Genomic DNA, 27,875 nt, shown 5'->3' with positions numbered 1-27,875 from the left:
CTGAACATAAACAATGATAGCAATTTTGGGCGGGATCATAATTTTTCAAATTTAAAAAAAGTTGTAGGGAATGAATAGTGCATCCATTAAAAGTGCTTCCTTAACTTTCAAGGAAAATCCCCCAACATGTTACCGGGAAAACAAATCCGAGAGAAATAACTGTATCAATATAGTCCAAAAACAGGCTAAACAAAAGTCTGATATTAAAATGCGGGTGTTTTTATTATTGTGCAGTCTTGGAATGACCATTAATCTTATCTACTGCCCTCACACGACAACATTTTTCAACAATTCCATTGCACAGCATTCACAGTAGTAGAGCGGCCCTGAGTGATGTCTTATTAATTTTTACAAAAAAATTTACAATCGTGGGCGAGAACGATCCTTTCATTCTCATTAGTTTGATAGATTGCATGATAATTTACCCCCAAATTACTCACAAATATTGCAAAGTATTGCGTTATTGTTGCCTTTTGGCGACAGTTATTTTTTTAACTTTTATGCTCTCCTGGGCACCCCACTGTTGTTTTACTTTGTTTTCTTAAATATTTTTAATGTATGTATGTGTGCTTGTAAATGTGATTGCCCGAATAAATATTATTATTATTATTATTTAAAAAAATTGATCAAGTAAGTTCTCAATTGGGTGCTGGTGTCGCCTTTGCTTTGGCCGTTTCCGAAACGGCGACTTTGACTTACAGCTACGGCTAATTCGCGGGTGTCTGCCTATTCTTCAACACTAGGGCAGACGCGCCGATCTGGCTGTAGCCGTAGCCGAAGTCGCAAATGGTAATAATTCTTGATTGGGTCACCCTATCAGTAAACAGAAACAACAACGAGATGTCAGTCCCATAAAGTGACCATGCAAAGTGCGCGCAGCTCAGGAGTCAACTCGTCGTCGTGTGATTCCAGGAAGTGTTTGGTGAGAATAAAAAATGTAAATGTCGACCAAAGAATAGAACCAGAAAAGAACTTACAAAAGAGTTGCTTCAAAAATGTCGTGGAGACTGAAGTTATTTTCTTCGGATATTCAGTCCGTTATTGATGTGTGTGTTAGCGACCCAGCATGTCCATTTAAAAGTAAGTAATCCGTTGACAACATTGCAAGGTTCTGTTGTGAATTTCTAGTGTTTGTTTCGCCGTGTTTACCACCCGGCAGCTGTTTTACACAAAAACACACAATAGTGGCACCATCTTCATTCATTTCGTAGGTGAATCTTCTATTATTTCCTCCATGATAGAACGAAATAATTAGATGAAACAGATGATGCATACATTAAGAAATAATTGAAATTCAAGATTATAAAACCGTGTGTTTTCAGAACAAGTGTAACAACAGAGTTGTCAGAGTTGGTGACAAAATTACCAAATTATATTTTGATACAGACATGACAGAGAAAGGGGGAGGACCACAATGGAAACAAGCTTTGGAAAAGTTTCCGTATGGCGCCACCACTTTTTCATTCGATATTAAATAATATAGTATCTAATTAACCTCAATGAGATATCCCTTTTTGTAAAAATGAGTGAAAAGGTGGTGGCGCCATACGGAAAGTTATCCCAAGCTTTTTATACTTAAATCATTTTTGTGTTATCCTTGATAATTCCTAAGATCCCTATGTCTTGTATGCTTGATCATCAAAAACAGTAAACAAAATACATCAAGTTGATGTATTTTGTTTACTGTTTTTGTCCACTTCTTGCTAAAGAACTCTGTGGAGATTGTCTAATATAAATAAACAAACAAAACAAATGCTGTGAATGTGATTGTAAAAGAGTGTAATATAGGTTTACAACAATCCTTTCTTTCGGGCCCAATGTCAAATAATTTACTGCTACCTTTAAAAAGCGGTAAATATTACTTTTAAACAATGTTCTTAGCAGAAATGAGGGAATGAGCAGATTACCAGTCACAGGTGGTCCAGTTTACATGATATTCAGCCTGGTAACCTTATTGTAAGTATGTCGATCGTGGAACATCTCTGCAACCTAAATTTTAACACGTTCCTTTGGCACCCTCACGTCTACGACCATCCGGAAGATATATTGCACAATCATATATTGCTGTATCGTGAAATTGGTTTGAGAAAAGATGCCAAATGCAAGGCACTTTTTCACTTGATAACAAAAAATTAATATTATCTTGGAAAATAAGATACATCTTCGTTAAAAAAGTAGTGATTGATTGGGGTTTTTGCCTTTGGTGGGCATAGAGTGTAGTAACCCAGGATCATCTTGACAGTGATCAAAATGATTATCCCAGCTAGCTTAGTTGGTCCCCACTCGCCAAGAGTAAAGTACAATTTGTGTAAACACTTTATTGTTCTTGCACTTTTATTTGATTTCCACTTATTTTTCAGATTTTGAACATGGCAACTCCTGCTTCAGTTTTGTTCTAGACGCCAGTGGTGAGCTGACGGCCTATACATTCAGCACAACAGAAGACTACCCAGGTTGGTGGGGAATTCCATGGCTTGAGTTTCTATCCATGACAAAAATAAAATTAGCTGTTGCAAATAACTTATACCCAAAAATAGTTAAGGGCCTGACATTTCGACCCAAAGTCTTTCTGGCTTTTCGAGAAAGACTATGCTGGGTAAAAATGTACGGCCATTAACAATTTTTTAACTCATAATCCAGTAAACGCAGGGCTTGTAGCTTAGAACTTTCACTAGACTTAAAAGTTACGATGTTTGTAGCACCCACATTGATTGAACTTTTGTATTGTATGCAACCCACAACAAGGAACTCAAGACTTTTTATGACTTTTTTAGTTTAAAAACAAAATAAAACGAAACTCAGGAAATGCATTTCTTGGGCTTAATTTAATTATACCTCAATGAATTCATGGAGCTGCTTTAAAAAGCAGAAAAACGTTGCGTAACAATTTCCTGTTAAAAAGCAGAAACGAGCAGGATACTTGTGATTTTGGCTGGTAACCTATAAACCTGGTAAGCATAATGTGGATGTGCTTTCAAACTACATGTTGTTCTTTTCTAAAGCATCTCCATGCACTTGGGCTCAGGTCTCACGATCGCAAAACTAAAGCAGTCTAAAGCACAAAGTAGGCTTAGGGCAGGAAAATCTTACTAAATAGAAATGGCTTACCAGCTATTTCAAGTTATAAACCACAAGGGAAACTGCACTGGGAAAATTCAATTTAGTTTCGGGTTCTAAAAAGACAAATTTACTAGAGTGGATCTTGAATCTGCAACCTCTATTTTAACGTGCCGACGGCGCTCTGCCAATGCAGCTATTTTTTCTTAATAATAGCGGTCTCCCCCTTTTTTGTATGTTTCTTTGTCAGAACCAAATAAATGAATTTTCTTCACAACAGTTTCTGCTTTTATAATAACTTAAACCTAAATCAAGGTCATGACACGTTCAAAATAAAAACAGTGAAATAAACCCAACCATAAAATCGCTACTGACTCTTATTGTTTGCAGATACTCTGAAAATAGGTAAATAAACAAACAATGGCAAGTAAATAAAAGCAGGGAAGGGTCCAAGGGTTCAGTTGGGTATGATCATTATTGGTGTTGGCGAGACACTGCAAGGAAAGCACACATTTTCTTGATAAATGGCAAAGCATTTATAAGCCCAAGCCGTGGTTTCAAAAATTGCAATAAATAAGAACTTGCTGACAAAGATATTGCATGTCATTGATTTCTAATTCAAAAAGAGATCTTGAAACTGAACCTCTAAAATGATGTCTCCGGGTTTTGTACGTACACTGATATCAATATTACAAACAATGACATAATGCAACAACGAATCACTACACAGGGCGCCCTCTACAGTTGAACTGGAAAAATACATTTTGACAAAAATCGCACTCCCATCTCAACTGCACATGTGTATTGCAAACCGCACAATTTTGAAAATAGTATAGGCCTTAAACTTTACTCTTGAGGATACACAGCAAGTTTTCGTTTGGTAAATGGCACTCTATGAGTACAATTTAAATTTGTACTCTAGCTTTGCAAAGGGCACCAGCAGCAAAAGTACCGGGCACCATGACAATTGCTGTGGGTGGTGTGGGTTACTTCAAGGCCTGATAGTGAGTGCATTTGCCGTCAATGTAATGCATTGTATACAGTTGTTGTATGCTGTGACGGGATCCATGGCGTTTTGTCCACCCGAGGGTGCCAATTGCTACCAAGGGTGTACAAAACCCATGGACCCAAGTCACAGTGTGCAACAATTGTTTTGTTATACCTTGGTAACATTGTTATTCCTCTTCTCGAAATTCTGTTGTCATCTTCAAACATTATTAAGACGGACCAATTTAATAAGCAGATGCACAGTTCAAATAAGAAACAATTATTCACCTGTTCCCTCCAACCCGCGAGTGTTTCGTACAGCGCTAGTAATCGACCATCGGTGGGAATGATCAAGGTGATGTACACCAGTGGACACTTTTCATGTTACCGGCGCGCTGTGCATTACGTGTAGCGCGCATCTTTAGCCATGATACATGCGTTTTTGTTGCACATCACAAACTTCACAGTTTGTTACCGAGGTATAACAATAACAAATGTTTACTCCCCTTAAATGTTAACTGTATCTGCATCTGTGTGTGTACTTCGCAGAAACCAAAACTGGCATAAAAGCAACGGGTGGCTCTCTATCTCTATTATTGCGTTCCATGTTATCCTTGAACCACAGTTCACCATTTACAGGGAATTACACCAAATAGCATTGTGGTAAATAGATTGACTGTTCACTCTTTACCTGTTTGCCATGTGGTGAGTGTGCAATTAGTAGCCAAATGTACCTATTGGGGTGAAGAAAACACTCATAAAGTGGTTTGGGTTGGCTGAGCGGGTTCCTTGCCTTGCCTTCCACCTCTAGTACCCTGGTTCAAAGCTCACCTGGGGCACTATGTGCATTCGATTTTCAGTCCCTACCCGACTGTGTGGATTTTCTCTGGAATAAATCTCTGGGCTTTTCCTCCCAGATCTAAGACTGAAACTTCCTTCCTTGTCTTCTCTCCATCGGGTTTTAGTTCGCTTTTCTGACTCTGAGAGTCCATCGCTTCACAACCAGAAATAATAAATGAAATGAAATGAAATGAAATGTACCTCAGGACTTGTCTGGTTCTTGGCTTACTGGCCATGTGTTCAAATAACTGCCAGCCGTTTCTTTTGGTATTTTTAGCCTTGCATTGACATTCCTTATGTCTGGCTAAGAAGAATCAGGAAATTCTCTAGTTGGTGCTGAAGCATTTGCTTCTGGGTTCTGGCTGTCTGCAGTGGTTATGAAGTACATGTAAGACCAATTAAATAGAAATTCCATTATTGGCAGAAATTGTTGTATTTTTGGAGAAAAATGTGGTTTTGTCGAGTAGGATTTAAATATCAGATACCGCTTCAATGAACTGTTTACATTTGTACATGTTCATTTGTGACTGCCGAGAAAATGTAGGGCAAATGGTGGCAATATTCAAACTTGCATTCAAATGATTGTCGGAAGATGCTTCAAAATGATATAAAATTTAATTTTTCTTTGAATGTAATAAAGGGTCAGTCAAGTCAGTGTTTTTTTTAAAGTGGCTTAGAGAAATGTTTTTAATGTCTGCAAATGATTTTCTATTTGGAGGGAAGGTACACATTTGGTAATTGTCAAAGGCCAGTCTTCTCACTTGGTGTATCCCATCATAACCATAAAATAACAAGCCTGTGAAAATTTGGGCTCAATTGGTCATAGAAGTTGCGAAAAAATGAAAAGAAAAAAACACCATTGTTTGACAAATTTGTGTGCTTTCAGATAAGAGTTCTAGCTTTTATTATTTTAGTAAGAAATTACCCCTTTCTCAAAAACTATGTTACTTCAGAGGGAGTCGTTTCCCACAAGGTTGTATACTATCAACAGCTCTCCATCGCTTGTTACCAAGTCATTTTTTAAGTTAATATTTGTTTTGAGTAATTACCAAATGTGAACCTTCCCTTTAACAATGTCATTAATATTGGCACATGGCATTTTGGAAATTGCCCTTTGCCTATATGGCATATGGTGTACTCTCATTTACTCTGCACGTCCACTTGTCTCTTTTACGAAATAGTTCCCTTCGGCAATGCACATAAATAGAACAGGAGCAAATGTTATCCAGCAGTGTAACATTTGACATTGATAAGATGCATCGACCCAATTCCTTAGGACGTCATGACACAATAAATGTTTGCTTTCGCTTTTTTTTCGAGTCAGATTCCTTGTGTGTTACTGTGCAGTGTGCATTTTAGGCCACCCACACAATATGCATTTATTAAACATGCATTGAAATTGGGCGTGTCATGGCAGCAGAGCGAATAAGAACACCAAACACCAAAGCTCTGGTGTTTCAGATCAGCAAAATGTGGGTTTGAGTCCCAGTCGTGACACTTGTGTCCTAAAGCAAGGCACTAAAACCATTATTGGTGCATCCTACAGAAGAACCCAGTGACATTTTTGAAAATAATAACAATAATTATAATAACCGTATTTATAACGCGCCTTTTTCCAGCGCCGAGTATTTACTGCAAGGTGAGTGGGACAAAGTTTGAATTATGAGACCTAATCCTTAGCAACATGTAATGGTTTACAAGGTGCTGTGGCGCAATATGCTGTCAATCCAGCCAGGAACACTGAGGCGAACCCATTCTCTTTTTGATAAGTGCACTGGGTTCTTTTACATGCGTTTACACAACACATGGGACCAATGGTTTTACGTCCCATCTGAAGGACGAAGCAATGGTTAAGTGTCTTGGTTCAGAACACATGTGTCACGGCTGGGGATTCCAACCCACACTCTGCTGATCAGAAACACCAGAGTTTGAATTCGGTGCTCTTAACCGCTCGGCCACAACACTTCCACAAAGAGCAGGGGTTCGCCCCGGTGTTCCTGGTTTGGCTGCTTATTGCACCTTGTAAAACATGTAGAGTTCTCCGGTATTTTTAGGTTTTGTTGTTGTTCATGTGTGTTGTTGCGGTCGGTTAAACATTTCCTTTTTAACATATAGACGGATTGCGATGCGCGTCGTTGGCCGCCATCTTTGATGTATCAATGGATTTCAAAGTGTGTCCGTGCTACGCACGACTCTGAGCCATTAATGGCTTTTTCACGCGTTTCACATTCATCAGGGATGGCGGCCGATGACGCTTGTTGCAATTCGTCTTTTGTGCATTCCCTAATGTTTATTCTTAAAATATTTTACTGCATAACATGTATATATTGACGCAATTTAGCCATTGGCTACAAGTTCAATTTTAATAAACCATCAATAATAAAAATAATAATTACATGGTATGTAAAGGAATTGTTCTCATACTTCAAGCTCCACAATACCTTGCCGGAAAATACTGAATGTAGAGGATCTTTGAGCGTCATTCAGTGACGGATATGAGCGCTATCTAGAAGAAGCCACTATTGTTATTATAAACATGTGAAACCAATTTCTCTTGTTTCTTGGTTTTTCTCTGATGCAGAAAACAGTGCCCTGACATGTCTACGTTACCCAAACACACCAGAAATCCTCCATGAGAGAATACAGGTCGTCTTTAGCAAACTAGCAAAGGGTAAGTACTTTTCCCCAAGCTTTTCTTCATTGCATCAGGGCCCAATTTCATGGCTCTGCTTACTGCCGAATTCTGCGCTTCAATCACCATTCTCCGCTTACTGTGCCACCTCTGAGTTTCTGTGCTAGCTGTGTAAACGCCCAGTAATGCCCAATAATGGCTCTGCTTACTGCCGAATTTCGCGCTTCAATCACCATTCTCCGCTTACTGTGCCACCTCTGAGTTTCTGTGCTAGCTGTGTAAACGCCCAGTAATGCCCAGTAATGTCGAGTACACAGGCGCACAAGCAACAATTATCTGCTATTGAGAAGTATGAAATAAATGAAACAAATGTTGGCTTGCATTGATCTGAATCGAGAAAAAAAAGAGGTCATTGTCTCTGTTCGGGGTGCCAGTCAGAAGCCGTTAGTTGCCAGGGATCACACTCGTTATTATTATTACATTATCGTGCAATGTGGTAATGTCTATTGCTTTTAATGCTCTTACTCCCCATGCTCACTCAACAGAACATTGGAAAGCTCTGAATCTATATGTACCAGAACTCAACAGCATTCAAGATAAAGGAGGGGGTGATGCTGATACCTTGAACGGCCAGAATCTGATGGTGATCGATGATGAGCAACCACCGGTAAGTCTCGTTCAGCTTCGGATCGGTTACAGTTAAATCACTACAAAAATTTGAAAGAGAAGACTCAAATATGCTGGACATTGCAAGAGAGCCCTTTCCCAAGAGCTGTTTGGATTTGGAACAGGCTACCAGTGGCTGCAGTCACTGCAACAAATCTGCAATGGTTCCAGAGAGAAGCACTGCCAGCTATAAGAGGGAGCTTCAAATCTCTCTAAGGACAAACTGACGATAGCACCATCTGATAAGCACAATATTGACAGCATAAGCACAGAGCACAAATGGATTTTGCAACCCACCCTCTCCAGAACAGCAGCAATGCTTTTAGGAGAGTATAACATTTCAAGATTCAAGAAGTAGCGACCAAGTGGTGTCAGATTTGGTGCTGTGGCAACCAACACATGAACAGAGGAGCAGAGGAAGGCCTGTCAAGACATACATCAACCAACAATGTGAAGACGCCAACCTGACCTATGAGAAAATACATGTAGGCAACTGCATGCTGGATAGGAACATTTGGACAGCCATCACAAATGTCCAATGGAAGCTGGTGGAATGTATGAAATGGACTTGAGAAAAATCAAGATGGGCACACCATGATAAATGTCTGTTAATAAACTTGTTGGTACAACAATATATAAGTTCCATGCTTCTTCTCATTGAACGCAAGTCTCAACACTCATGGGGAGACAGGTCTTTTTCTTCAGCTGCGCCACGCATCTGGAACTCTCTACCACTTTATCTTAGAACTTGTCTTTGTACCACAACATTCAAATCTCTTCTCAAAACTTATCTTATGTCACAGGCTTTCAAGGACTAATTTTTGTTGTGTCTGTTTTTTTCTCTTTGTTTTTGTTGTTTTGTTTTGTTTTTGTTGTTGGTTTTACTGCGCCTTGAACACCCAGCAGGGTGGATACGAGAGCATTACAAATATTATTATTATTATTATTAGAATGCTTTGGGGAGAAGTGTTGCAGAGCTGGTGTGGTCTTGGCATTTTGAACAGATATTCTTATCGTCTTCTGGAGAATGTCATTTTGGCCTCCTTAAGGGCTGGGCATTGTAGAAGGTCTTGCATAGATTGGGGTGATGTGCCACAATCGCAATTGGTGTCGTCAATATCATTTTTGTCTTGAGAGTGTACTAACCTAGGATTGTTTTCTATTACAGTGTTCCCCTGCATCAGTGTACACTGATGGTGCATACGATACAGACGATACTGACTATGATGATATGTACTATATGGATTCGGAAGATAACGGGGTGAGTTTACATACAGTTTTTTTTTACCATTTCTCAATAATAATCATAAGTAGGATTTGAAACTTTGCATGTTGGAAATAGGATATGAAAAGGCTTGCTGGAACACCATGTAATGACTACGGAGCTTTCTCCAGGAGACAATCAGAGCATACTGATCGAAACGTTGAGTTGAAACCAACGGTTCTTTTCAGAACCACCCCAACTCATTTAGAGAAAGTCATTTCATGGTGTTACCGCAAACCTTTCCATATAATAATAATGATCTTGTTCCATGAACGTCAAAATGGTGGGTACTGGCGCTTTATAAAATATCTGTTATTTTTATTGCAGTATTACTGTGAAGAAGAAACAGACAGTAGCATCCATCCGTTACTATCACATGATATGGACCAGGTCAGAAAATTCTATGGACCTAATGCAGTCAACGGCAGGTGAGTTTCAAAGATTCCAGACTGGGTACAGTGAAGATAAACCAACAACGTTTCCAAGGGGTGATTGATATCGCTGCGCCATTCCTAAGTTACGTTATTTCTAAGCTTCCCACAAGTGCCATACAAGTGCTCAAAAGTTTTGAACAATGTGTGTATGGTTAACAAAAAAACCAGTAATAGCAATAATGGCGACTGCATACATTTGTTTTCCTCAGGGTGTTTGCTGAGTTGAGAGATATAGACGTTGAGCTGAATATTGATGTTTCATTTTTGGAGGTAGGTTGGACATCATCAAACAGTTCAGAAGGGCTCTCTGATACGGCCGATATGCCATTTCTTGTGTCCCCCCCACCAAATTATAAAACAAACAAAATTTATGCTTTAGATTGCACAATAGAGCTCTTGGAATAAAACATGAACATCAAGTTTAAAGTTCAATTCAGTATGCTTTGATCGACAATTCGGTGGTTGACATCTCAACGTTTCGATCAGTATGCTGCCGGGTTCTCCTTTAGACAATCAGAGCATACTGATCGAATTGTTGAGTTGTCAACCACCGCTGTTCTTTTCAGAACCAACATCACTCGTAAGAGATTTACACATGGTGCAACGGAAAGCCTAACCTAATGATAACTCTGGTGTTTTTATCTACTTTGTCTTTGTAGGAGGAGATCAGCAAGGCGTGGTGCATTAACAGACATGAACCCATTGTGATAAGACTCCATTGTTCACTCACTAAGTACTTAGATGCAAGTACGTTCTCTCAAAATCATTTCTCTATTTACTTTTTTAAAAGATGAGCAAAAGAGATGTTAAATTTGCATCCGGGATAAAGAATATTAATTTTGTTTTTACCCATACACCGATGTGTGTTAGCACTGTATACTCAGTACTTTCCCGAGTCCTGTGAAAAAATATCACAGGCATGTTACTCGAGTGGGATTCGAACCCACGACCCTTGCATTCTAGAGCCGTGTCTTACCAACTAGACTACCGAGGTTTCCCGGTAGCTAGAGGCAGTTCGAATCCTATGAGCAATAATGTCAGTGAAACTGGTGGCAAGTTTCCTTGAAGATAAATTTGTTATCACATGCCTGTCGTGGAATACGGGAAACATATATTCTTTTGTCCGATATCCAACTCGGCCTTCGACCTCGGTAGATACCTGAGGCAGAGGCACTTTGTTTGTTCATACTCCACTCACGCTTGTTTGACAACTAATAATAACATGTATTTTGTTTACCCTCATACCGATGTTTATTAAGAACTGTATATTCAGTACTTTCATGAGTTCTGTGAAGAACAAAAAGATCAAATCAAAAAAATCACTCAGGTGGGATTCAAATAATTATTTTTACTGAATTGTAAACACTATTTCTTCCGTGTTTATTTTTCTAGACGTACCAAAAGTTGAAGTATTCCAATCTTCCAAGAGTGGTCATTCTGGTATATGTAGCCAACTCAGAAAGTAAGTTTCTTCTTAGTACTTAAATTTAACATCAACATAGTTAGCAAAGAAGCATATGTTAAATAAAATAATAATGCTAAAAATATCGGGTAGTTTTGAAAATGAAGCTTCGAAGTAGACAACACTACTGGTAATTCTTTGAACCTGTCTGAAGTGGGCAGGGCTAAAGTGTAATAGATGTTAAATTTGCATCGGGGATAAAGAATATTAATTTTGGTTTTTACCCATACACCGATGTGTATTAGCACTGTATACTCAGTACTTTCCCGAGTCCTGTGAACAAATATCACAGGCATGTTACTCAGGTGGGATTCGAACCCACGACCCTTGCAATTCTAGAGCAGTGTCTTACCAACTAGACTACCGAGGTTGCCCGGCAGCTGGAGGGCTAAAGTGATTTCGCTGAAATATGTATTTACATCACCGTTCTCTGCGTACTATGCAAGTGCTGAAAGTTACTTAAAGGGAAGGTACACGTTTGGTAATTACTCAAAACACATATTAACTTAAAAACTGACTTGTTAACGAGCATTGGAGAGCTGTTGGTAGTATAACACATTGTGAGAAACAGCTCCCTCTGAAGTAACATAGATTTTGGAATAGAGGTCATTTCTCACTAAAATAGTAAAACACTTCTAGCGAGAAGCACACAAATTCGTCCAACAAGGGTGTTTTTTCTTTCATCATTTTCTCCCAACTCCGATGACCAATTGAGCTAAAATGTTCACTGGTTTGTTATTTTATGCGTATGTTGAGATACACCAAGTGAGAACACTGGTCTTTGACAATTACCAATAGTGTACCTTCCCTTTAATGTTAATTTCATTGTCTTTTATTCCTAACATCTCCAACAGAATTGCAGAGGGTATGCTGCTGAATCAGTGGAAGTCGGTGAGCAATGAGAAAGTGCAATCCCAGCTGAAACAGGCCACTCCATCACCAAGCAGGTCACCCGCTAGGTAGGTCCAGCATTCTTACAACCAGGGATGAATTTTTGTAGCCTTTTATCTGAAGTCAGCCTTTTTGCTTATGTCTGGGAAGTGATTTCGTTGTTTTCAACCAGAAATCTATTTTTTGTTTGTTTCGCCAATTAAGATCAAAAGGTATCATGTTTTTATATTTGACCTTAAGTACGTAAATCAGTTGGATTTTCTCATTCTATTTTGTATTTGCGTTTTCTTTTATGAAATATCATTTTACTTACATGTAGTTGAGTTGTAATAACACTGATTGCTTTGACTGTTTTATGCTTTTAACAATCGCACAACTGTGTAAATGGTGCAGGCTTGGAAATTCATTCCCTCCTGGTCTGCGCTTTGGTGCCCCTTGCAAATGTACACATACGGCATTCATTACAGGCAACTTAAGGGCAACCAAATTGCAGTGCGTGCCAAGGGAACACTTTGGTAGCACAGTCAGTAAATTTTTTCTCAACAGTGCTTTACTGAAACCCCAACAAATTTGTTGAACATTCCAAAATGTGAACGCCTTGTAGATTGCCTGTAACCGGTTGCCTGTAAAGTGTCCCAAGTGGTGTTGCACTAATATTGCATTTGGTTGTTGACATACTAACAGCAATGTTCAGTCTAACATGAGTTGACTGTTGGATATGCAGTGCCCCTCCAGTAGGTTGTGTTAATTCCTAACAAAATAGTATCTTGCCACTTTGTAGAATATGATAGAAACCTCTGTCAGCCTATCAACCACATTTCACCTCTGGTTAGTATGTATCTGACCCCTCGAACAGAAACAATTCTATAAATTCCATCACACCAAAGCACTATGTCACTGAATACTACAGTACCTTTAATGGGAGACTTTCTGGGACGATAGAGGGCAGCAGACTTACCGGGTAAATCCCGGGTTAATTGATGCACACTTTGCCTGCATTAAGGCAACCCAGCATCAGGTTCTTTAGTGCCAGAATATTTCATTTGATAGCTTCACCACACAGGTTCACATAATATTTAACTGCTGCGCACCCTTACCTTTACCTTTACCACATACTGCGGCAACCTGATGGTATGTACACAGGTACAGATACATAACCCCCATTCCCAATGGGGCCTCCCTTGATCATTGCTGCCTTTCTGTCCCATATAGGGCGCTGTCAGTCGAAGACCAAAGCGTGGCTAAGCTAGTAGGCTTAGGCTTTGGGGTCGATGATGCATGCAGTGCACTCAGAATGTCGCAAGGGAGAGTTGAAGACGCTGCTAGTCTCCTAGTCACCCAACCGGAAATGTGAGTGCTTTATAAGTGTGTCCCCCCCCCCTCTTCCCAATAAGTCCGACCCCTTTCCAAATCCCTCCATCCTGTATTTTGAGGTTGAAGAACAAGCGGAACAGAAATTACCCCGTCCACTGTCAGACAGACTGTGTTTACTTTTTCTTGCATCACAATCTGCTTGATTTGAATCAAGAATGTGTACCTCAAATACGATCATTGATTACCAGTTGTCTGCACATGATCAGTGACCTAAAGGTCAAACGTAACGACAGTTTTCAATGACAACTTTAATTCTAAACGAAACTATTTGTAAATCTGCTTCTCAATTTGTTCGCTTCCTAACAATTTGTGTTTCCTTGACAAACTTTTCTCAGCATCTGAACTAACTTGATTCCTTTGAAATAATGTTGTTTAGTTATAACATACCTTTCGTTTCAAGTTTGATTTGTTTTTTGACAATAGTTTCCTTTCACGTTTGTTTGCATGCATGCCTGCTCTTTTTAAAAATCAGATTGTGTATGTAAGAAATTTCAATACATTTTTCACATTTGTTTTTTATTGGAATGATACAAACTTGTACAGTACATTACAGAGTCTGTCAACCCCAACCTCAACAAATCTGGCTGTGGCTTCCGCTCCAGCCACAATCTGATAACTCCTTGTACTTACAAAATGGCAGGGGGCCAGTCCTTCTTAGTTGCTGGAACTCTCTAGCAAATCACATTCGCAACATCAACTCACTCCAGAATTTCAAGCCTAAATTAAAAATTCATCTGCTCTCTTTTCGCACATACTGTCCATTTTGTAGCATTCTTTAGCAGTGCTTTGTATAATTAGAAATGTGCTTGTAAAGTCGGAGTGTCGGACTTATTATTATTCTTATTTTGTGATTTCCATCTTGTCTTGATTGATCACATCCTATACATTGGGTTTTTCAAAACTGGCTTCACTCCAGCTTTAGCTCTGGCTTAAGATCTAGCTTAGGCTTTGTCTAAATTGATGGCTTCAGCAGTTGCTTAATAGTCCTGTTCTTCGACAGTGTCAATGCAGGCAACGTTCATAGCCATAACATAAACAGGCCTTGGAATAACTCATGGCACCCACAGCAACTGCCTTGGTGCCCTGTGTTTTTGCTGTGGTGCCCTCTGCAGGGTTTCTTTACAAACTTACATTTCCCCAATAGTAGTAGAGGAAAATTGATGTGCCTCTTTAAAAGCGAACGTTTATGGTCTGCCGCTTGATGCAGACACTGCCTTCAATACAGGGATAAGCTATTACCTCAAATAGTTGCTTAGGTGATGGTTTAAACTGTAGCTGTGTACTAGAGTCACCATTGAATTTTATTTTCTCCAGTGTATGTATGAGTAACCATGGAATTCTGTTTTCTGTGGTGAATGTAACGTGAGTAACCATGGAATTCTCTTTTCTGTGGTGAATGTAACGAGAGTAACCATGGAATTCTGTTTCCTGTGGTGAATGTTACATGAGTAACCATGTTTTTTGTGGTGAATGTAACGTGAGTAACCATGGAATTCTCTTTTCTGTGGTGAATGTAACGAGAGTAACCATGGAATTCTCTTTTCTGTGGTGAATGTAACGAGAGTAACCATGGAATTCTGTTTCCTGTGGTGAATACATGAGTAACCATGTTTTTTGTGGTGAATGTAACGTGAGTAACCATGGAATTCTCTTTTCTGTGGTGAATGTAACGTGAGTTACCATGGAATTCTGTTTTCTGTGGTGAATGTAACGTGAGTTACCATGGAATTCTGTTTCCTGTGGTGAATGTTACATGAGTAACCATGTTTTTTGTGGTGAATGTAACGTGAGTAACCATGGAATTCTGTTTTTTATGGCGAATGTAACATGAGTAACCATGGAATTCTGTTTTCTGTGGTGAATGTAACGTGAGTAACCATGGAATTCTGTTTTCTGTGGCGAATGTAACGTGAGTAGCCATGGAATTCTGTTGTTTATGGCGAATGTAACATGAGTAACCATGGAATTCTGTTTTCTGTGGTGAATGTAACGTGAGTAACCATGGAATTCTGTTTTCTGTGGCGAATGTAACGTGAGTAACCATGAAGTTCTGTCTTCTATGATCAGTGTAACTTGAGTAACTATTTATATTTTTCTTAAATATGAAAGTTGATGCAGCAGACTTGACTGTTATAATAGATGTTAAATTTGCATCGGGGATAAAGAATATTAATTTTGGTTTTGGTTGTTGACTTGTCTGTTGTTATTTATTTTCTAATAGTTGTAGTAGTAACGTAGTGACTGAGATCAATCATAAGAAGCCCAGTAAGAGATTGTTCCCATGGCAGAGGAGTTCATCGGTCAATGGTCAGCCAGTAACGCCCCCCGGCACTGAAGAATTGCATCTCATTCCAGCTGCTACTCAGGTAAAACTTCATTTCTGGTTCAACATGTATCCAACTAACTTGGCCCAACTTCAAAGCGCTGCTTAATCGTAAGCACATTTTTGTTCCGACTATAGCAACAAAATCTGCATAAGCGTAAGCGTATACATGTTAGCAAGAAAATAAGGTGGCTATTGTGCCTGTTCAGATCACCATGAATTTGGGTTGTTACGTCATTCATTGTTACCAGATTGTTAGTGTGCCTTTTCCTGTGCTTAATGGTTCACAGCGCTTCGAAATTGAAACTCCCGCAGTAAGCGCAAAATCGGCTGCTAAGCAGCTCTATGATTTGGGGCCCTGGGCCCAATTTCATAAAGCCTGTAAGCACAAAAACTTGCTTAGCATGAAGTTTCTTCCTTGATAAAAACAGGATTACCAACCAAATTTTAATTTGTTGCATAATGCTTGTTACTGGCATTCAGCTGTTGTTTGCTTATGCTGAAAATCACCTGGAAATTTGGTTTGGTAATCCTGTTTTTATTATGGAAGAAATTTCATGCTAAGCAAATTTTTGTGCTTACAGGCTTTATGATACTGGACCCTTGTCACAGTACTGTGTCAAATTTTGTTGGCAAATTTATACTTACAGCTCTCTGTAGTTAATCTCTGTACCTTTTCTCTATACCTGTGCACTTATTTGCTGTCATTGAATTACATAAATATACCAAACACACTGAATATTTCTTACTGGCCCTGCCTACTGATAGAATATTCATGAGGTACTGTAAACTTTATTAAACTCACAACTACTGAAGAGGGAAATACTAAATTCACATATCTCCATGAGGTTAAATGCTTAAAAACATGCTTTTGTTTAGAAGAGTTTGCGGTAACACCATGTAATGACTATCTCTAAATGAGTTGGGGTGGTTCTGAAAAGAACCGTTGGTTAACTCAAACTCTTCTATATCTTATTTCCACCATGCAAAGTTTCAAATCCTGCTTATGCTTTTGTTTGTCTTGACTCACCAGAACGGCAAGAATGCCAAAGTCTTACCAGTGCTTGAACACGGTTTCATGTATCAACTCTTCACCTATCTAAGGAATAGAATCCCAACGTTGAGTGAATTCTGTGTGGTGTGTGATGAGCAGCATATATTCCAAAATGGAGCTATGTTGAAGGTAAGACGCCTCATCAGAATAATTCTGGCCTGAACTTGCACAACATTGTGGAACCCTTTATTGACTGTAGTGGCCCCAAGCGGCTTACCCATAGTGGCCGTAAACGGCCTGCAGATTTTAGCTAGTTAACTTATTTCATGCGTTATTAAGGAATATCCAAGAACTAGACATGCATTTTCTCAGGATTTTTCCTAAAATTGTCCTTAAGTTTTCAAATTATTGTGAAAGAAGTTTAAAGCAGTCACCAAGTCACCAATAAGTAGTCCACATTGTGTCGAAATATGTAGTATTCCATTGCTGCTGATGTACAGAGTCTGTAAACCGCAGTATTTGTAATATAGCCAGAGATCATGCCCAAGTTTACAACACAACCTGGGGAAGCATCAGCAAGTAAATGTTCCTTCATTCATCCCGAAACTAATTATTAGTACAACTTGATTCCTCTTCTTCCAGCCTGCAGTCTGCGAGCGGGAGCTTTGCGTCTTCTCCTTTCAGACCCTAGGGGTCATGCAAGACGCCGCAGCCAACATCGCTACAGGAGCTGAAGTAGTCGACCTCATGGTCGCCATGGTAGCTTCCTCCATCAGGTCAAGTCGCAGACATTTGATCTTTGACCCCTACCCTATGGTCGTTGACCCCAGGAACTCCAAAGAATTTGCCTTCACACCACGGGTAAGATTTTTTTCTTAAACAAGGTCCGACTTTTGAAAGTTTATTAGCCAAAGCAAGCTGAATTGAAAGGTAGTCTTCAGAATTTTTATTTATGTTTACGCTTAATTTTCAAAAGCTGTACTGTGCTATCTGGAGCATTTTTAATCTTTTTAGTCCCCAGATTTTTTTCCTGATTTTGTTCTTAAAGCTTTTTAAATCTTTAAAACGATTTTTAGTTTCTCTGTATTTAAGCATAGGCCGTGTCCGAAACGACGACTTCGGCTACAGCTACGTATCAGCGCGTCTGCCAGTGTTGAAGAATAGGCAGACGCGCGCGATCTAGCCGTAGCTGTAGCCGAAGTCGCCGTTTCGGACACGGCCATATAATGGGAAACTTTAGACTATCTGCCAATCACCAAGAGAGGGCGCTCTTCACCAGGTAATGTCAACAACTTAGGAATAGGAGAAGCATGAGTGACGGTCACTGACGGCAAATACCTTGTGTTTTGCGTGTTTTTGATTTTGTATTTTAGATTTAGCCAAACTGTATTTTGTTTTTCATAACACATTGCCAGCATAAACCAAACTGTTCTGGAACAGGACGTACTGGACACGAGTTCCCCAAGGATAACAAGCAGTGTGCATGAGTTTTTGGGAGTGTTTCTTCTAGGGTAATTAGCAAAAATTCCAAAATGCTGACCTACCAAAAATTGAGAAGAAATCTGAAGTTTAGTTGTATGACAATGTATCTGATTTAATTTTCAAGAGGCTGAGAGACTTCTAAATATTTTTTGAGTATTTTTGAATTTTTAGCATTTACCTGGTAGGTCTGCTGCCCTCTAGAGGCAGAGCTTCCAAAAAGTCTCCCATTGAAGTCTTCTTAGTTGTACTCCTATTGTTGAGTTGATGTGCAACTCTATTTTATACTTTGCTCATTTCTTATATATGTGTATTAATACACCTCTCTTAATATTTATGCATGAGGTACGTCACAATTCTCACCCAAAACGAGGCCATAGCGCACAGCCACTGCATTACTGGCGGACGTGCGCCTATAGCCTCATTTTGGGTAAGAATTATGACGTCGTGCATGAATATTAAGAGAGGCGTATGCTGTTGTTAATTTGCTGTAAGTGGTTTATTTTGTGTGGTGACTATCTTCTTTGTTTGCAGTATGAGCATTGGGCCCTACACTGACCCGATTTCATGGAACTGCTTAAGCACAAAACTGCGCAACATTGTGTTGAACAGGTTAAGGTTACTAGTCAAAATACTATGTGAATATGTACCATATTTAACTGGTATCTTGCACATTTTTGCTCAACAGAAAACTTAAGCAGCTCTATGAAATTGAGCCCTGATCCCTTCCATGGTCCTTTTACGCCAAACAAATTTGTGAATGTTTTATATAAGACCACCAACCAAACTGTCTTCTTCATCTTGCAGAAAAAGAACTATGAAAGGATACAGCAGTCCTTGGACAGCTTCATCACGATCAGAGAAATGCTCGCTGCTGGGAGCTCTTCGGACGTCAAGAAGCGGATGGATGGGCAGGATGTGCTAGCATACCCCTTACTACAATGGTGAGTGTAAAGGCCATGGCCAAATTTAATTGAGCTGCTTAAGCACAAAAAGATCTCAAGCACAATGAAATTATAATAGCCAGAATAAGATTACCAGCCAAACTACCATGTCTGATGTACTATTTGTGACTGGTATCTGGCTCATTTCTCCTGAGGAGAGAGTTGTTAAGCAATATCTTCTGCCTAAGCAGCTCCATGAAATTGGGCCGAGGTCACACAGGGCAATTTTGTTCAGGCAACTTGGCGGCAACCGAATGCATTGCATGCTACAAGAACACTTTGGTAGCGCATGTTGTTTTATTCCAAACAGTGTCTTCTGATCCCCTAAAATAATGTGTGAACATTTTAATTGGAATAGATTCTCTTCTTGGAGATTGGATTCTTTTCCTGTGAATTGTCGGGTGTGATATGGCTCTTTAAGGTCTTGCTGACAGGGCATTTTTTCAGGCAGTTTGGAGGCAACCAAATGCACTGTATGCAGAAGGAAGACTTCGGCAGCAAAGATACAATCTTCTAGCTGTAACTTACTATCTCCAAGATAATAATAAGAAATGTGAATGAATTGTTCTTATTGGAGATTGCCTGAAACTGATTGCCTGTAAATTACCCTATGTGACATGGTCTTAAATGTTGTGTTACATTTAAGGTGATATTTGTCAATATGTTTTCATTTATGAAGATATCTGCAATTTGTACCCTTTAGGTCTCTTGTGTATTTTTGTGTAATTCTGTGACGTGCTTTGTGTAGTTAGTATGGCGCTTTATAAACATGATTATTATCGTTAGAATGCAGGGGGGTCGTTGGTTCAAATCCCACCCGAGTAGAATGCCCAATGTAATTATTGAAATCTATTAAAATGGTGTCATTTATTGCCAACAGTTCTTTTGCTGTTGTACTGCATTTATTATTATGTCTGTTCTTTATCCTTCTGCTGGTTTGTTTTACTTGCAAAGTACATTTGATTGTACTTAGAACGGAAAATGTGCAGTATATTGTTGTTCTAAGAATGCTGTTTCTCTAATGTTTAAACATTTCTTTGAACATTTTATATTTGTTCTCGCTTTGTTTTGTGCTGTTGTATTTTTGTATTCAATGTTTACTTGTACTTTTTGTGTATTTGCATTGGTCTCTTTGGAATGTGCTTAATCAATCTTTTTAACAACAATAATAGTATATGTAATAAATATAAAAAAGTAACATTATTATTATGTTAATAAACAAAAAAAGATAATTGGTAATCGTCGCTGTACCTGTTGCTAAAATAAAGGATTCTAACCAGTGGCTGAATTGTGTAATTAAAAAGATTTAATTTATTGTAAACTTATTAAGACTTTTATTTCATTGTTTTATTCAGGATCATCTCCAGCAATCGTTCACATATCGTTAAGCTCCCAGAGGGAAAGGTAAATATACCACAATTTATTTGTTTATTTATTTACTTTGGTTGAGAAGCCAATGTTTCTCATAAAATTTAACTTAGTCACTGTACTAGCTTAATCACTATACTAGCCACGAGGACCACTTGAATGTGAGGACTACACTTAACTGTTACCAGGGGCACACTGCCACCAACTCCTAGGGCTGGAACAGGGTTATCCAATGCACTACCTTCGAAACGTTTTACGAGGCAATTATTTTTAAATGCCTTGCGCAAGGGCACAAGTGTCATGTCCGGGATTCGAACCCACAACCTGCTGCTGACAACACCAGAGCTTGGGTGCGGTGAACTAAACCACTCAACCATGACACGCCGCGAATGTGTTTTCAATGTGTTTTCTTATGACTAATGTTTGTATGTGTGTAACCATCTTTTTTTTCTTTTCCCCTTCTGGCAGCAAATAAAGTTCATGCATACACCTCATCAGTTTCTTCTCTTGAGTAGTCCTCCAGCTAAGGAAGCCGCCTTCAGGAAAGCTAAGATGCTGAGTGGAAGCACCTTTGCCTTCCAGTAAGTACACAAACATTGTTCTCAATTAACAGTGGTCTGCTGGCCAAATGTCACTAAAAAAGTTCTCTTTTCAATCTTCACCTCTGTGAGCTTCTAGTTCTGATTTACCTTCTTGTTCTGTTTTAGTTCATAAAGTAGGGTTTGTTTTGTTTGTTTGTCCTGTTATGTCCCTGTCTGTACGTTTTGTTGTAACTTAAGTTCTATAGGATTTGAGGCATTGCATGGTGAGGTATCAATATATATTTGGTTTGCGTTAACACCATGTGTGTATCTACTTGCCAGGTAGAGTTTGGTCTTAGAGAACTGTCTTGCTTAATTCTACTACTGCGGAGTAGATTGTTCGGGTGTTCGGGAGACTTCTCAGTTCTGAAAAGAACTGTCCTGCTTATTAACTATTACCTGGGCGGATGGTCTAGAAATAGGCTGGGACTACTACTTTAGCTTATTGGATCGTAATTTACTGCACTGCCCCTGAGTCAGTTCTTGAGTTGGTCTCAACGTTTCGACTAGCTTGCTCTTGTCATCGTCAGGAGACTCCGCGGTAGTAGAAATTAAGCAAGACAGTTCTCTAAGAACAAACTCTACCTGGCAAGTAGATACACACATGGTGTTACCGCAAACCAAATACATAACTTAAGTTCTGTTCAGAAGTCCACTCTGTTGTTGTATAAGGCATTTCTATACAATACTTTGTCTTTTGAATATTCCTCACTATTTGCCTCTGTTTTGCTGTGTCCCATATAATTATTACTCTAGTTGTTATTTATGTATCTTTGTTTAACCAACCTTCTTTTTAATTACTTGTATACGTACATTTTTGCATTTTGTAAATAAATGTTGAGTTGAATTGAATTGAATATGGTGAAGTCTAACAGAATGTTCCTTTTATTGCAGCGGTTCGCATATAGAGAACTGGCATTCAATACTCAGGCATGGTCTGATCAACGCTTCAGGAACTAAGCATCAGGTAAACCATTCCGTTCTTCTTGGTAATCAGAATTTTGTTCTGCTTAGCTAATATTTGTGCTAAGCAGCTCTAGGAAATTGGGGCCTTGACTGTTCCCAGGCCAACGTATCTACTCATGAGATTTTTAACACGATGCACTCTGAAACTGTTTTGAATGTGTAATTATTTTCTTTCTTATTTCGGTGTAGATGCATGGAGCTGTGTACGGTAAGGGCATCTATCTGAGTCCTCATTCAAGCGTGTCTTTTGGTTACTCTGGCATGGGTCATGGTATCTTTAAGCAGTCTAAGAAGCTAGCAGGACAAGAAGATGCTAAAACAAGACATGTACGAGTAAGTCAGCTTACTGTGGATTTACATGTAGTACTACAGGGATGTGATTCCTCCGTTTTAAAACGGAATTCCATTTTTGTTTTCCTGAAAAGAAAAAAAAAAGAAAAAAAAATAATAATAATAATAAAAAAAATAAAAAAAATAAAGAAAGAAATTATAATTTTTTTTAAATAAATTCTAAAAGAAATGGAGATAAAACCATATATAGTTACCCCCAGATTGCAGAGTAGAGCTTTTAACACTAAAGAGAATTGTTAACAATTGGGCTTCATGCTCGCAAGTTTTTTCGAGCTCGTTTGCTTTCTCGCTCATGTAGATTTGAGTTTGTTGAGATTTATTCCTTCTCTTTGCACAGTTGTGCCACCATTCACAAATCGTGTTAAATGGTTTCAAGTGTAAGAGGGTTATTAATTGGTTTTTACCCATGCACCGATGTGTGTTAGCACTGTATTCTCAGTACTTTCCCGAGTCCTGTGAAAAAATATCACAGGCATGTTACTCGGGTGGGATTCGAACCCACGACCCTTGCAATTCTAGAGCAGTGTTTACCAACTAGACTACCGAGCTAGAGGCAGTTTGAATCCTATGTTTTGGCAGCAGGTACCGCAACGATAATAAGAGATGTTAAATTTGCATCGGGGATGAAGAATATTGACTGGTTTTTACCCATACACCGATGGGTGTTAGCACTGTATACTCAGTACTTTTTGTAAGAGGGTTAATAAATAAAGTGTTCTCTGTCCCATTTAGTTACTGATTTCCGTTTGATCTTTTCCAGGAGCCAGCCCAGTCTAACTGTCGCTTCTTACAAAGCAAGAATCTGACGTGTATAGCACTTTGTGAAGGTACTTTATGCTTTGTATATTCCTCATGGTTTTAGCCAAGTTGGACTTTTGAATAGTATGAAATGAAATGTAAACAAGAAATAGTAATAATCTATTGTGATGCTATATGATTTTTAAGTTAAAAAAACGAATAAAAACAGTTTAGCAATTTTCTAGTGATAGCAAAAATGCAGTTGTAAGATACAATATAGCCACTGAGCAGCATTTTCCTAGCATACTTAACTGACGATTCCCTTCTTTGAGAACCCTGAAATGATTTGCCTAACATTGATTTATTTTGTTCTTTGATTAAAGTTGTTAACACCAAGGAACTGACGAAACATGGTCATGTATGGGTGTGTACTAACCCAGATCTCGTCTGCACTAGGTTCTTCTTTGTGTAAGTAAACATGGATGCGGTTAAACTTCCTCTTTTTCTTTTGAGTGGAGCTCTAAGACTCTGTTTATTCATCACCAGTGAAAACAAAGTACAAACATCTTCAATGGAACATTAACACATACTGTTAGATCAATACATTAAGGATACACGAGGCTAGTTAAAAGACAATGAACAAAGGTGATATTACATATCAAACAACAAGAACATCAAAACATGATAAAAAGCAAATTTTTGCAAGAAAAACGTTCAACTTAAAACGATTGTAAAGGACAGTAACTGGAAAGATGAAATTTTATTTAAATCAAAACATAAATTTTGGAGTCTGGTCTTCATTGAGGACACACAGAGATTTGTACAATTTGTAAAACTTCCTAACACTAGTTATTTAAAGCCATTATACACTTTCGGTAAACAGTATTGTCCAAAGGCCCACACTTCGTGTATCACAACTTATATATTAAATAACAAACCTGTGGAAATTTAGGCTCAGTTGGTCATCAGAGTCGGGAGAAAAGAACAGGAAAAATACTTTGGGAGTGTGTTCCACTGGTTTATTACTCTCTGCGAAGAGTAGTCAGATCTGCACGTTAGTGACTTGTCTAGTCTTGGTTTGAACAGCTTCAAAGTGTGTCCTCTTGTATCTGTCTTAGCTAGTTTGAAGAAGCGGCTTGCTTGTGTCCTTTCAAAACCTTTCAGCGTTTTGAATGTCTCGATTAGATATCCTCGTTCTCTTCTCTGCTATTGTGAAAGTTTCATTTCAAAAGGTGGTTAGGAATACATAATCTGTGAAGGTTATTGCTGTAAAGTTTCTCAGATTCCAATTTTGGGCATAAAAACTGATATATTTTTTAAATAACACATAACTGTGAAGTGTAATGTTTCTCAAAATACGTTGTAGGCTTCTAACCAAGGTTTTTTTAATGCCATTTATGTTAAGAGAGAATACTACTAATAATATTAGTAATAATAATAAACATTTATAAAGCCCCAAATCCATTAAAAATGCTCCCAGGCGCTTTACAACAATAAAAACTTTCATTTTAACCACAAAAAGCGAAATAATTAAACGGTCAAAAAGAAGATCCACAAAATATGATCATAAAACAATAAAGGTACAAGTTCAAGTAAACAGGTATGTTTATAATCAATCAAACACTTTTAGTAAAAGCCACTGAAAATATATCGATCCTAAATGTATACCTTTCCCTTTAAAAGCAACTTGGGGTGACATGGGTGGCTAGTGCATAAAGCACTCGTCTCTCACCACTGTGGCCCAGGTTCGATACCCGTCTAAACATCTGCTCAGAACTATAAGGTCATTTTGTGCAATTTGTACGGGTGTCCTCATCAAAAGAAATTCCCTATTTTGGAGCTCCTGGTAAATGGAGTTTCTTGATCAAGAGTGGTCTTTTAAGCATATGTTTTGCAAAAAGAAACATTCATTTTGTATTTCTAAGTAAAACATTCATTTGTTGATTTATTTTTTTTCAAATTTGTATGCAATGTTTATTTAATTCATTACAAATGATCTATACAAATGTGTTGTCTTTTATGTATTTAACATATACAGTGTATATGTTTTGGACTGTTTGAAATTTTAAAACTTTAAAGTGCAATTGTATGTAGTTGTAAGTAATTGTACGTCTTTCTGTATACTGGGATTTAATTTTTATTGTTATCAGGCCTACTATACTAATTGATAGATAGATAGATAGTTTATTTCTTTTTACATTCATGCAAATTACAGCAAAAATTACAATTCATACAAAAAAAGTTTACATACAAAAATAATTACATATATTACTATGGTTATTTATATAACAGTTCTTTTGTGATTTCAATGTTTTAGTTGCCAATTTAATACAATCGATATGTTTTATTAAATGCCGACATAATAAAGAGAAATAACCAATATTCTTACTTTTTTTTGCTCAGATATGAAGATGGCAAGGTTGGCGATCAAGCAGTAGATACAACTCAAGAAAAATATACCCGAGAAATCATCACATCAATGGCCGACTGCTAGATGGGTAGTCGGTGATAGACCAATGGCAATAGATGAATGCTTTGGGAGACCAAAATACAACGGGCCACAGTACACACTAAATACATGTGCAAATGTATGAGGCTACAGAATGAGTCTACAGAATGTTTAGGGAGACCAAAACACAATGGGCCACAGTACACACTCAATACCTGTGGAAATGTATGAGGCTACAGGCTACAGAATGAGTCTACAGAATGTTTAGGGAGACCAAAACACAACGGGCCACAGTACACACTAAATACCTGTGGAAATGTATGATGCTACAGAATAAGTCTACAGAATGCTTAGGGAGACCAAAACACAACGGCCACAGTACACAATTAATACATATGGAAATGAGGCTACGAAATTTCACTGATATGTTAGAATCTGCATTGCTTTATATATGAGGCTGCAGAATTTAGTTGATGTGCAATCATCTGCATCATACCATGAGGCTGCATAATACACTATCATTGTATCAGCTTCATTGTATAATACATGAAGCCCCAGATTGTCATTTGTGTATGATCATCTGCATTCTATAGTATTTGAGGCTGCAGAATACACTGACCTAAGTTACCAGCTGCATTGAATCATACACTGGATTGCAGAATGATGGCAACACCATTTCACATGTGAGGCAGCAGAATATCAGTGATGTATTGTCAGCTGCTCTGCATCATACAGAGGTCTGCGGAAGTACACCATCACCATCAGCTATGTAGTTTCATATGAGAGGCAGGCTGCAGAATACGACTGATGTGTGATCCCTGCATTGTATCATTCAGGTCTGCAGAACTGCTGCATTACATGTGTAAGGCTACAGAATGTCACTGACGCCATCTGTCTTTTAGTGTCGGTTATGATTCTACAGAGTATCCCTGACATATCAGCCGCATTGTTTTCTCTGATTCTGCGGAATGTCTTTTACATATCAGCTGCAGAAGATCTTATTCTGCAGAATGTCTTTAACATATCAGCTGCAGAATGTCATGGAGGCACTGCAGGCTGCACCAACTTCGCCTGTTCATGAAAGGGTTTTGCTATTTACGAAATGAACCCCACCCCTTGTTTACCCACAATGAGGTACAAGCTTTTTTACAGTCATCTTTTCTTTTTTATTTATTCAATATTATTCAACATTTTTTGCTCTGAACCATTTGTTTGTATACATTTTGACCTTTTTTGAGTCAAAACTGACATAATGGCATGATGTGAAATAATTGTTGCAAACGGTCCGAGTTATATACACATTTTTGTGTGCTTGTGTGTAGGTTGACTTTTGATGGTATTTTAAATTGGGTACAGTATATACTTTATAATGGATTTAAAGTAATGGTTAATGAAATGTAAAACAATGTTTTACTCTATATACTTGGATGTATTTGCAACCAGGGTTCGTAAGGATGGATGCCACGAAGACTTTTCTTAGATGGCATCACTATTCTAGGAATTATTTATCTATTATTTAGGCCTGTTTTTTAATTTATTTATTCTGGTTGTGAAGCCCAGGATTCTCAGCAAAGCTGACTTTAATCACTGTCTACCTTTATCATGCTGTCATCATCTTGATCATATTCCTTTTTTCCCAATAACAGTGATGAATGCTAACATTCATTGCGCAAACATGGCACCAGACTATTAGTTAGGTTACAATGAGTTAGAATGGAGTAAAATCAAGATGGCCACACCGTGATAAAGGTCGACCTATACTAGACAAGAACCCTAAAGAGAGAAGACAAAGAAGGAATGTTTCAGTTTGTTGGAGGAAAACCCCGGAGAAATTATTGCAGGGCAAACCAAGGTCAGGGACTGAAAACAAAACCCACATAGTGCTGCCATTAGGATTCAAACCAGGGTCCGAAAGGTGGAAGGCAAGGACAATACCTCTACATTCTTAACCACACTACGCCAACAGCGGACTTTCGGGACGCTTGGTGGCAGCAGACTTACCAGGTAAATTACATTGTTCTTGGTAATGTGCGCTTGCTCAGAACTATGTAAACAATTGACATTTACCTGGTAAG

General features: G+C 38.4%; 1 protein-coding gene across 2 annotated transcripts; it reads left to right on the top strand.

The window, feature by feature from the left end:
* The first annotated feature begins 868 nt into the window (after positions 1–868).
* Positions 869–27,722, top strand: LOC117295799 (protein mono-ADP-ribosyltransferase PARP6-like). Of its 2 annotated transcripts, XM_033778558.1 has the most exons (22): positions 869–1,080; positions 2,361–2,453; positions 7,466–7,555; positions 8,062–8,183; positions 9,351–9,443; positions 9,774–9,874; positions 10,090–10,150; positions 10,540–10,627; positions 11,273–11,342; positions 12,197–12,301; positions 13,446–13,583; positions 15,829–15,973; positions 16,964–17,113; positions 17,567–17,785; positions 19,211–19,347; positions 20,703–20,751; positions 21,184–21,296; positions 22,191–22,263; positions 22,452–22,595; positions 23,374–23,440; positions 23,735–23,819; positions 25,755–27,722. In XM_033778558.1, the coding sequence occupies exons 1-22, from the start codon at positions 996–998 to the stop codon at positions 25,843–25,845; spliced, it is 2,319 nt and encodes a 772-aa protein (XP_033634449.1). In that variant the 5' UTR covers positions 869–995; the 3' UTR covers positions 25,846–27,722. The 2 variants fall into 2 exon arrangements, with proteins under 2 accessions (XP_033634449.1, XP_033634450.1); XM_033778559.1 differs by lacking the exon at positions 13,446–13,583.
* Positions 27,723–27,875: the final 153 nt, after the last annotated feature.

The sequence above is a fragment of the Asterias rubens genome, chromosome 10 (assembly GCF_902459465.1).
Source record: "Asterias rubens chromosome 10, eAstRub1.3, whole genome shotgun sequence".
Taxonomy (NCBI): domain Eukaryota; kingdom Metazoa; phylum Echinodermata; class Asteroidea; order Forcipulatida; family Asteriidae; genus Asterias; species Asterias rubens.
This window is presented reverse-complemented; position numbering and strand designations above follow the sequence as displayed.